The 12,785-nt window shown below is 39.4% G+C and overlaps 1 protein-coding gene across 1 annotated transcript; it reads right to left on the reverse strand.

Annotated features, from left to right (window-relative positions):
• Nucleotides 1–6,999: 6,999 nt before the first annotated feature.
• Nucleotides 7,000–10,051, reverse strand: coq7 (coenzyme Q7 homolog, ubiquinone (yeast)). The gene is made up of 6 exons (XM_041036365.1): nt 9,886–10,051; nt 9,199–9,377; nt 8,537–8,651; nt 8,026–8,165; nt 7,546–7,614; nt 7,000–7,330 (listed from the first exon to the last, which is right to left on the reverse strand). Exons 1-6 carry the CDS (start codon nt 9,968–9,970, stop codon nt 7,253–7,255), a joined length of 666 nt encoding a protein of 221 aa, XP_040892299.1. The 5' UTR covers nt 9,971–10,051; the 3' UTR covers nt 7,000–7,252.
• Between the last annotated feature and the right edge of the window lie 2,734 nt (nt 10,052–12,785).

Here is a 12,785-nt window from a genome sequence, read left to right on the forward strand (position 1 = left end):
ATCAATGGATTAAAGTGAATTTGTGTTCTATACCTCCAGTGGTTAAACTCCCAGAACCTGTAATGGGTTCAATGGCCCTGTCAGCATCTACAGACACGCTCACACACCACACACAAAAAATGAGAACTGCCACACTTCTGGAGTCTATTACATTTGCCTCTTTACCTTTGAAAAATATACATTTTGTTCCCATATGAGGCTCAGGAGGCATGTTGAACTTCACCCTGACAGGGGCAACAGCTTGACCCCTTGTGCAGCATAGGAGGCATTCTTTCTCCCCTTGTGTTGTTATTTTTCACAGCCAGCCTCCAAGGTCAGGACACCTAAAGCCCAGGTGGTCCGGGCACTTTGTCTGCTGAGCATGTGTGTCATCACCAGCCTCAATGTCTGAGGGCCCCGGCCTGCGAGCTAGAATATTTGTCAGCTGATAGCTTCAAAGAACAACGAGCCAGAGACGGCAGTCATATGCTGGATTCTTATGCCCGCACCACAGTGCAGAAAGGCTGTGACCCACAGGTAACATCTCCAAAACCCAACCACATGAACAACAGACTGAAACCACTGAGCGGTCCAATCAACAAACTCTTGTTTTAACACAGATTAAAACACCTTTGTTGTATCAAGAATGAATCAACAAAACCTTGAAATGAGGTTGTGATCCATCCACGATTATGTCTCGCAGCTACCCTTGCCATGTTGCGTGTAATTTGACAATCTGCAACAGCATCACTCTGAATCTATGCTGTCACCAGCAGTGGAGGGCATAGCTGGGAAAAGAGGCCCATGATTAATAGGAGATGAGAGTGGTATTTGTACGAGCCACATGAAAACGAAGCTCAGACGAGAGATATGAGATGTGACCATAGCCTCTGCATTCAATCAGTGAGGACGACAGACTGGGGGCCGGGTGGGGGTGGGGGGGGGGGGGGGGGGGGGGGGATGTAATGGGCATAGAAAAGGATAGGTGACAAGTGAATATGCTTTGAGTGCTACGAGAAGCTGCAGCTCATTCTGCTGAACCCCTCACAACAAACTATGCGTACTGTCCACCTTACTGGCATGCCAGACGCATCTGCATCGTAGAAAAATATGTTCGGCTTCGAATATGAATACCACAACCACAATCCTGAACAGCCAAAGATGTGCAAAGGACAAACTGTGAAAACAGAGAATCACATCACAAAAGTTAGTGTAGCGCAAATTTGTACAAATGAACTAAATATCAGGTCGTGCAAGTTGCATATGCTCATGTTTTTCTCAAAACAATTTTACAGAAATGTGGCCTTCTCCATCTGAGTGGAGTTACATTTGGGAAATACCAGAGGATGTAGGAGAAGAGTTGTGCAATCTAATATTTATTCATGTCATTTTTCTAATGGGCTTCAAAGCATTGAAATGTTGCAGCTTTGCACCTCATTGTGTGTGCTCTTTGTTGTCATTGATATGGAAATTTATTTTAATAATAACGGACTAATCTAAATTACTCACCTCACATGGGTTCTATGGGCCTTTATACTGTCCTCCTGCCTAAGTGGGACAGCCGATTCCGAAGAGGGGGGAAACATACTGTGCTTGAGTGAACAGCTTGAAGTGGCTTTTGAGTTCATGACTCAGTGGAGCAGCAACGTGGCCTTGGAGTCATGCTGAATGAACCACCAGGCCTGTCAGTGCAATGATGGATACCAGCGGAGGGGTCACACCATGCTCAGCTCCGGCACTCGACAATAGGTCCTTCACATAAGTCCTCCCGCCTGATCAACAATACAACTATCGCACAACACCGAGTGGAAACAGCTGTGCAAGTGCCATCTGAGGAGAGAAGATAAATCCAAATGTCACCTTGATTTTTATTTGTCCATTTAATATCATGGTTTAATTAAGTAAACCAGATCTTTGTAAAATAAGTAAATAAAAATGGAGTTCATGCCCTAAGAACTTGTGTGCATTCTGCATATGCCCCAAAAACCAGTTTGCTTTGAGCTAAAATCAGCATGCTAACGTGGTAACGTTTAGCAGGTATAATGTCAACATGTTCACCATCTTAGTTTAGCATGTCAGAAGGTATTTGATCATTAAAAAAAATAGCACTGGACAAATTAAAACTTAAGCCCAAGTCACTAAAGTCACTAAGATTCATCCTCCATGGACCATGAAGGTCTGTACTAAATTTCATGACAATCTGATAAGGTGTAAAAATGTGTCTACATGCCATGTTGTTAGTTATGTCACTTTAAGGTGATATTATTATTATTATTATTATAAAAATAGAGTTACATGCATGAATATATCTACATTTAATCTCACTCAGTACTATGGTTTTTATCAACATTGTATGTTGTACAGTAGTTCTGTGTTTTACATCCTGAAACTGCTGAGAAGAAACTGATTTTACACGCACCTGTTTACCATTTGATTTGATACCTGATATGATCAGGATTCCTTTGCCATCGTTGTGGTTGTAGCTGTTTTCTACATGGACATTTGTTAAAATTGACGTTTCATGATACGATAAACATGGTGCGACCCACAGTTTCTCATGATGAAATTCAGTTGTAGAAATTTTATACTGATTAACCTTCCTCGAAGACTGACCTTGGTGTGTTTTTCTTTCTCCAAAGCGGTTGGTAGACGGCACTGTGTGACAGGCCGTAAATCACAGATTCCAGCTGAAGTGATGTCAGTGCTTTGCATCGTGTGTTGTCACTTCACGCTGTGAAGACATGTGGACGCGTGGTCACAGCTCTCTCAGGGCACACACCCCTCAGTCCCCCAAAAGATTTATCATGGGTTTAAGTAGTCAGATCCACATGGGCATGCACATATGCATGGTATATATCTTTCAGCACAGCAGTTTAACATATATTCACTTATATTTTCTTTGCTAAATTACAGGGGAAAAAAATCTATTAATTTGAGACCAAACTCCATTTCAGATTTACTTCACTTAGCTGCTCTGTGAAGCACAGCAATCTAAAGCATACAGTGACATCACCCATGTATGCATATGTACGTGTATATGTATAGACATACCACAGAACTGTAAAAATGTTTACCATTTACTATTTATAGAGTTGCCTGTCTGTGTATGGCTATTTTTCAGGCCATACCACTGTTTGTGAATAGCTGACCTGGATAACCAGAAGTATATGAAAAGCTCAACTGTGTCGGTTCAGCTAATGGCTCCTCGCTTCTGGGAACCCCTTGTTAAAGGGTCAAGGCAATGCATACTCTAATAAGTATGCACGATTCATACATAAAATATATGGTGACACATGACAGTTAGCATCTGTGTTAGCTTTATCACCACAAGCAGTCGACTGGGCTGAGGTCATCAGACAAAACATAATATCAATAGGTTTCCAGAGATCAGGTTGAATCTATGCTGAACCATATCAATGCAAAGTTGTTTTGGGGCATAATGATCTTAAAGTAATGATATTCCTGGCAGGACAAATAGAGAAAGTGAATGTGTATATGAATTAGTAAAGATAATTATTCTTTGTATTAAGGAAGACAAAGAATTGAGAAATGCAAGCAAATGCAGACCAGTGCCTTTAAGCAGTAGTTTGATATTTTGGAAAATAAGCTTTTTTACTTTCTTAGATGTTAGATGATGATGAGTTAGATGAGAAGACTGACACCATTCTCACGTATATGAAACTGCAGGCAGCAGCTGGTTAGCTTAGCTAAAGACTGGAAACAGGTGGAACTGCTAACATCTCAAATGCTCATTGATTAACATAATATTTTGTGGCAAAATTTGAGCAAAACCAAAGCATAAGAACATTATGTTGTGGGTTTTTACTGGGGTTTATGTGCCAGTCACTTTTTTTTTTAACAGTTGATGTAGAGACAAACGGCAAACATGGGGAGAAAGAAGGGTACAACATGCAGAAAAGGTCAGAAGACAAAAAGTGGACGTTGCAGTGCTGTGGTGTGCATCTTAGCCAACTTTGGTTTTTGTACTGATTAAACAAAGGAGATGTAACATGTAAATCAGTGTGCTTTGCAGGTGCTTTGCAGTCCATGTACTTAGTGTTAAATAGATCTGAAACAGAGTGAATTGATTACTGTGCTCTTTATGGTCTTAAATTCAGAAAGCTTTCTGGTTTGCAGATAACACCTAATTCCACAGCGCACATGAGGCATATGACTTGAATATTTTCAAATAGTAATACAAATACTTACCTTAAAATACACAAAGGTGGGTGCATCATGTCCTCAAGGAGAAAGGAAACAACACCATATTTTTTGTCACTGGGCCTTTTTCGGATGGGATATATATAGTTTGTTTAAAGAATGATTCTGTGTAATCTATCATTTCAAATGATCTGATATGATTCTTATATATTAGCGCATTTATAAAATCTGAAAGGCCAACATTTTGAAAGCTGTCAGACATAAATAAATACTATCACGCTCCAAGCTGCTGATTCTAACTTGAAACAATATCTGCTCAATCTCCAATGGCTTTTCAGTGCTACAGATGGACCTTATGCTACCTATTAGTTACTATAAACCTCAGAAAGGCCTGATAACTGACAGTCTGCATATATCCAAGCCAAGAAGCAATACAATCTGTATCCGAAAGCTTTTATGACTTATAGGGATTTGTATTATCCGTGCTGCTCAAAATTTACAACCACAATTATTCACGGGTAGCAAGACAGTCCCAGTTTAGTTAAGTTTTATTGCCTTCTTCAAATTCCTGTTGCCAATTTCTCAGTCGGTGTTTCAGCAGAATCCTTTGGACACGATTCTGAGAAAAGAACCTAAACAATTCACATGAACTCCTGGTGGTCACAGACAGACGCAGCATGGAGCTGTCTGATGTACTAAAAATGTATTACATACAGGTATTATGTACTACATAAAAGTGTATTACATCTGTAGTTATACATGGCAGCTAATTTAGATGTAGAGTTGATGGTTTACGGTTATTAACCCCGGCGCTGTGACTGAGTCATCACTCTTGTTTTTATTTACCGGTAATTTCATCACCCAAGATGGTGCTACAGATGGAGCTGTACATTTGTTGCTTTATTTAAACAGATGCAACTTGCTATAAAACTGTCAGCACTAGGAATCTGGAGCTGAGGTAATGAATGATGATCTACCTTTGATTTGCAAAGCTGCTCACTGTCTCATGTTGCTTATATAAAGAGGGTGACCTCCTACAACCATTAAAGTAAGTTTCATGCCTTTTTGTCCTTGTCACATTAAAACACATTATTCTGTTCTTGTGTACTTAGTACAGGTAAGAGAGTCAAAATGCTTTTATAATTCTGAAAAAGTTTGGCTCATAATATGCAAAACCATAATAAACATAGCTGGGAAGGGGTTGTTTAACGTCAGCTTTTACTTGGGCTGATGCACAGTAAAGAAGAACCTATTTTTAAGGAACGGAGGCCATACGGCACATTAACCCCTGAGGTCAGGTCTGATATGCAAACCCACCCCAGCTAAAATAACTCCTCTGACCTCATGCTAGGCAAAATAGATCAGAGCCTGTGAACCTGGGTAACAGCTCACCTCCGTGAGACACGTCTAGTGCAGTCACCGATATACAGATAAGAGACAATTTAAAGGAAAGACCTGAATAAATGAGTGGAGAAGCGCTTCAGCAAATGCAAAGGGCATGAGAGGTTGCTAAATGGTTTCATCTAAGCCTGCAACTGATTATTTTCATTATCGATTTATCTGTTGATTATTTTCTTCATCAATCAGTTAATTGTTGAATGCCAGAAAATGGTGAAAAATACTCCTCACTAATTCCCAAAGCCCAAAATGACATCTTCATAATGCTCGTCTTGTAAGACCAATGGTCCAAAAGCGTAAGGTTTTGGTTTTGGTTTATTATCATTTGATGAAGAATCCACACAACTGAGGCTGGAACAAGAGATTTTTTGGCATTTTGGCATCAGATATACTACTGTTATGGGTTGTTTTAATTCAAATTATTCTTTGTAACATTGTGGGTCATCATAGAAAAGTGTAAAATCATGATATGTTGACAAAATCCAGCTTGTAGCCCCATTTTGTGCCTCTCATATCCTTACATTTTAGTCAGAGAACATAGACACAGTCATGCTTTGAGCTGAAGGCTAACGCAAGCGTCAAAATGCTCAAAACGTCCCTCCAGAGACTTGTTGATTAAAGCCTCTCTGATGGTTCATGGAGGTCCAACATCTTAACAAGGCTCTATCTGTTGGTTTTTCCTTTAGTTACCACCCATCTGTATTAATACACTCTATACTGTATAGTTTTAGGCTTTCCATTTAGTAAACGTCATTAATGCCTGCTAGAGCCAAGAGACAAATTACCATCAAAGGATTTCATTGAAGTCCTATCATCTCTTGACACTGGCCATAAATCACTGTATCAGCATGTCCCCGGTGCTTAAAAAGGCTAAAGCACGGGTAAAAGGGCCTTGGGTCAGTACTCAATGTACACTGAGGACAAACTGATATTGACTATGAGGGGAATGAACACTTTGCTCAACCTGCTGAAAGGCCTAATAGATTAGGGGCCCCTGGACAAGCCTCTTGTCAGTCCTTCTTTCTCAGTGACCTAATGTACCCAGAACAGCTGTGTGAGGGCGCTTAGCAGTTAGGCCAGAATGACAAGTCATTGCTCAGCTTGATATATGAACTATTACATGTGAAACAGGAGAGTTTGTTGAAGGGTATGATGGCACGACTATGCTAGTATCAATATGTCCTTATCATGTGTATTTTAGGTATTGATCTTTTAGTCAAAGGCAAGCGAAAGATCTTTAAGTGCAGATAAACACAGTCCATTCCTGCATGTGCAGCAACCGGACTACTGAGGAACATCAAGGCAGAATAAAAGTATTCAAAGATGTTAGGTAACTGCATTACATGTTCAGTAAGCTCACACCATCGTAATTCAAAAGCAGTTGTTTCACCAACATCACTTATCAGGCAGGCAGCCTCTCAACAAGAGAACTGTAAAAAAACAGACATAGAAAGATTTACACTCACAAAGCAGAGTAGAGTTCTGCCATTTAATTCAGGAAGGTCACCTCCACCAACTTAAACAGTCCATGAATTATATACTGTACAAAGCAATAAAAATTCAGGTTCATGTAGATAACTGTGAATGTTTGTATACAACACTTGCAATCTGGCAAAACTGGTACAACAACAAACAGTTCAATTTAACCCATTTACAAAAACTGAGTCAAGATATCAAAACAAACTCTTGAAAAATGTAACTTTTAAATACAGAGTTAGACACGCTGAGAAACATATATTGCAGCTTTGCAGCCTAACTGTATTACATTTTTAAGTAGCCAGTATCCAGGTAGCTGGAATAAAAAAAACAAAACATACTGAGATCACAGTGGTATTAGTACTTATTTCAGTTTAATTGAAGGTGTGTTTTGATCAGCTTTTAGTGAAAGTTAATTTTCTTCATTTCTTTGATACATGACAGATCTCGGTAAAATAAACACATAATGAATGAATGACATTTAACAAATTACCACATTAATAACCAACCAAGACTATAAATTATACTTACTGTTTCAGCATCATGCTCCAGTCCTGTATCATGATGGTCCATCTCATCGTCTCTGAATTCTTTAATAACCTATTGAAATACATCCCCAGACATTCATTGAGACAGTGACCTTATTCAGATTTCACTCCTGACTTTCATCAGTGCCCCATTTTCACTACACAAACCTACTGTGTGTGTGTGTGTGTGACAGTTGCATATATATATATATATATATATATATATTACTATATACTATTAACTTGGGTACTTATACTAAATGGGTATAACTGTGCAAATAAATCTGAACGGACTCTTTAGAAGTAAAAGGAAAATGAAACCCACAATGACATGATACTGTGGACCAGTGTAATTATATCAAACTGAAAACAGCCTCACCTTTTACTGTTCACTGTCTTTACACTGTAGCAGAGCTGTAGTAGATTACTGCTGTACGAACTATTCAGTACTCTTAAGTTACACAGAAAACAGTGACTGACTCACGTTTAAAAGTTCAGTGTATCTCTCTGGGTCTTTCTCCATCAGAGCTCTTATCTGACTGTTGTAGTGCTCTGAGATACTCTCCTCCACCGCCACCGTGCACGCCATGGCCCCTTCTTTCCCCAGCAGTGCAGTGGACGCCCCTAGCAGATATTTTAAACAAGAGAAGTGCGCGGTTTAGATTTGACAAAGCAACACCTGACTATACATGAAAACTGCAGCAGACTAACTAGTGAAATAAGGTTCAACCTCAGCAACATAAAATTACTTGTTTATATGTCAGTCAGATTTTGCATCAAGTTCTAATATGTGAGTAAACAAATACAGACATGAAGACAAAAGCTTCTTAGTTTTCTCTTACAACAGACACGTCTTTAACCTGAGGAAAATCAGGATTCAAGCTAAGGCACGATTTAAAACTGGGACAGAAATCTTTTATAACTTAGTTTTGCTCTTCATAGTAAGTTATCCAGAAACTATCCAAACTTGCTGTCTGTTTATGAGCTGTACCAACCTAATACAAACCCAGCAACATTCCAGAGGGGTAACAGTGCTGTAGGCCTAACTCTGTTCTCTGCCAGAATTTCATTGAATTTCTCAAGGTGTTTCTTCTCTTGGTTCCACATTTCCTAAAAGAAAAGTAAACACATACATGGAGTATTGAAAATGACACAATTATACTCATGTTGAACACAGATGAACAATTATTTTTCTTACTGAGCAAGATACAGTTTCTCCATGCTTGAGTCCAATAATGACACTTGTGGGTGAAACATTAAAATCACATTTAGGAGAGATTTTTAAGTAAAAATTCAACCAAGCTTTCAGATTCACCCATTTGCCCACATTAAAATCTACAGTCAGATCTAAACATTGAGAAGGGACAACAGAAAGTTAAGAGTGAATTTCATGATTCTACTAAATTGAAAACACTTGTTGTGGAGAAGTCTGAACTTTATCATGTCACAGCCAAAACCAGCCACATTGGTCACACTGTTCTGTGTGTGGCTCACATGATGTCAAGTGCTTTGCCATGAGGAGCCATCAGTATGAACTGTGGTCTAAAGCAGGTTAAAGAACAGTGATGTAGTTCACAAATGAAGCAGCACACATATTGTTGACAGTGGACAGACAGACTGTCCTACTTTAAAGCTACGTGTCACACTGTGGCCACACCTGGATGAGAGGTGCGGTCCTGGATCGACCCAACACTGCCATCTGTCCGGCGTAGATGCGGTTGGCACCATATTCACCCGCGTGGTCCACGCGCAGGATTCGGTGCAGCATCTCTTTCTCGTCGCTGTCGCGCGGGGGCGGAACTATGCTGTAGGCACGTGAGCTCTGCCCCAGGGGCGCTGTTACACCAAACACGACAGAAACATAACGTTAGTAACTTCGGTTATTCTGTGGCCATGAAAACCGTTGGCTCCTTCCAAAAACCTCACGGCTCAGTGTGTGTCCCCACTAGCAGCTAAAACATTTGAAAATCATGTTGAAGACATTATTATATATTCGGTTTCATGTCCAGACGAATTTGCTTAGAACACACTAAATATTATGTGAAGAAAAATGAAAAGAAAAAGTGTGGTCCGGACTGCACACTGCTGAGGACTTTCTGTTCCTCTGTAAAGAAAATAACAACCGTACCAGCTAACAAACAAGACTGTCATGAAACATTGACAGTGTGCATAACGCCCCTGTTACACTGTGAGCCTGGACTTACAGCATACTTACAGTAATAACGGTGACAATGGTAGACACTGCAGACACGCTGACCACATTAGATAAGTGTTTTTAGCACTGTAGCACGTTAGCTCTTAGCTGTCGTAGATGAAGTTATTTAAAAAAAACACTGCTTCTTACCTCTGCATTTTAAACACTGGCGTATCATCACTGGACCGACAATCTGAGACCAGTCGTATAAAGCTGTATGTGTGGCTCTTTGCATGGTGGATAATTTACAGTTTAACTTCCCGTGTTATCAAAGAAAAACTGTCATTGAATGTCAGAGGGTGGACTCGGCGCACACGTATGACGTAACCGCGTTACGACTTACTGTTGTGCAAGCCTTTCAGTTTAGAATTGAAAGTCCCATTTATTTTTACAGAGGTAAAATTATTTCTGACCTGCCGACCTATGCAGAACCTGTTAATTTTATTAATCTCATTATAAAGAGATGACCTCCAATTCCTGTTTATGGAGTTCTTGCTCGAGATGTTACCTCCAACTGGAAAGGCTTAGGGTTGTGAATAAATGAACACCTCAGTAGTTGAGTAAAACTACCACGTTTGCAGTCATACTGAGGCATGATTGTTTCATTTTTCACATTTTGTCAGCTTGCAGATTCAGGGTTTGTCCCTAGATGGCAGTACCTTACAGATGTTAAGCTTAAAAAGATGAACATCTACACAAAAGATGTTTAAATTCACAAATAAACTGAGATGTATATTGTTAGTCTGTAGAGGTAGCAGGTCAATAATAAGTTGGAAGGCCTAAAATATTCAGCATAAAGTCACATACAGTTCATTTAGGGAGTAAGGAGAGTGGATGAAAGGCACCAACTAACCAAGACAAACATTTTAAAAGTTGTTGAGTCAATATGTAAAATAAAGCTAGGATCATTTTTGACATATAAGCGTTGTTTACTTCTTTTTTTTTTTTTTTTTTTTTTGCTCACAACATTGTTAGTGTTTTTAATGTTTTCTTTTAATTTGGATTGTGTCACACAGAGGGGTTTGTTATATAATCATCCATCCAGTTTAAATAGCTGAATGTTACAGTGCAACATCACAGAATCATCTGGAGTCTATCTCAGCATCCCAGGCAGGTCACTAGTCTGTCACAGGGCAAACACAATGCACAAACAAACCAACACTTAACAGGTAATTTAGAGTTCATGTAGTTCACCTGACCCACATATCTTTGGTCTGTGGGAAGAAACCGAGCATTTAAAGGAATAAAGTAAATATGGACAATTACCTTTTGGCCAGACACTCTCTGCTTTTCTGTGTCAAACAAATCAAGAGTTCATCCTTTGTTTATTCTTGTTATGTAAGACTAAACCTGACAATAAGGCAATTAAGCAAGTTTGTGGAGTTATTGTTGATGATCTATAGATGGCAGTGTTGCACAGATAAAAGTTGTTTGAGAAAACTTTTAACTTGTAAACACCTGTAGGTCCCAGTTTTTATCTTTTGTTTCAGTTTCAGTCAAATGTGTCACTGCTCTGTGGCCCTCCAACAAGGCAGAATGCAGAAAAATTAGACTTCACTTCTTCTAATTCAAAAAACAAAATGCATGAAAATAATAATTTAAATATTTCGTGTTTTCTCTGAGCATCTGTAACCATCATTTGTTTTCATTATATTTGTCAGAATTATTTAATAATGCCTACACGATTTCTGTCTTTGATGACCAGAAGAAAAAAAAACTCAGTTCTTCTGCAGAGCACATAAAATAGAGCTGGGACACAGGAATCTGTGGAATGACGGGGTTGACTGCTGAAGAGCGGTGATGGTCATGAGTAAACAAGGCCAGGACAGTCAATGGCGGGGTGTGTCGGTTTTGTCTGTGTGTGTGTTTGTGGTGAGACACCGGCTATGTGTTTCCCTATCTGTCTGTCTGACTGTGGGTGGCTACGCATGTGTGGCTGCACATCGGTACATGTGGTTTGCCTTTTGTCCTTTCTGCGTGCGAAAGCATGTGTAAGTCGCAGGTGTGAGCGAGGCTGGATTAACAGCAGGGTAATGCAGATCCCCAAGTGCCCCAGAAGCCCCAGGTTCACTGGCTGTTATTTAGTTTTTGTTGATCTAATGGACACAAATTTGTTTGGGATTTTGCAGGAATTTGCACCACAACAACACAATATCAAGTAATAGAGATCCTGTATTATTACCAGATCTTGTGGCTGAATCTTGTAACAATCTAGTTTTAAAGGGCCACTCAACTGATTACTCATAAAGTTCAGTGTTTTCATGAGGAGTATTGATCTGCAGACAGGTGTCTCTGTGGCTCTAGAGGGTGCCTAAGGAAACAGCCTTGTTGGTGTCATGTTGTCCTCTAAAGTTGCAGCATGGGAAATGAAGGACCCAGTATATAAGAGACTAAAAGTCAAGATGTCTTGACTTCTAATTTTGACAACTCTTTTTTTAAACTTGCAATTATGGTTTGTTTGTGTGTTTGTTTGTTTGTTTGACTCTTGGGGAGCAACATAAACAGCTTGTGAACCTCACATTGAAATATCATCGGCTTTTACTTTGATATGGAGAACTTTTATAGCAAACAGTTGTTTGTTTACACAGCAAGTAGTTACAGAGAAAAGATTATTATTCATCTGGAGTTGTGTTTCTGTCCACCTGATGAATGTAAGTCCAGTAGTCACTCTCTGGTTTAGCTCTGGTTTTGGTCTCTACCAACTTCTGAGGGAAATATCTGGCTCTTCAGTTGCTAACCCTAACCGTAAAGACAACTAAATAAGCTCAGTCTCAGGTTCAGCTGTTAATTTTGTGTAGCTTCAACGCTACAATCAATACCTTTCACATTGTCATATGATGCACTGTTATTATAAAAATATCAATTATAGACACTTTAATGTACCAACTTTGTGGAAGAGTAGCACTAAACTGGGGCAGTAGACCTTAATTGTGCTCACATGGTTCACATTCTATAACAAAATTCTGTTTGATCAAATTATTACAAATTCATACACACAAAACCTGGGGGATGAGAGTATTATTCCTGCACATGAGTAGTGGTTGTTTCTG

The sequence above is a fragment of the Toxotes jaculatrix genome, chromosome 4 (assembly GCF_017976425.1).
Source record: "Toxotes jaculatrix isolate fToxJac2 chromosome 4, fToxJac2.pri, whole genome shotgun sequence".
Lineage (NCBI taxonomy): Eukaryota > Metazoa > Chordata > Actinopteri > Toxotidae > Toxotes > Toxotes jaculatrix.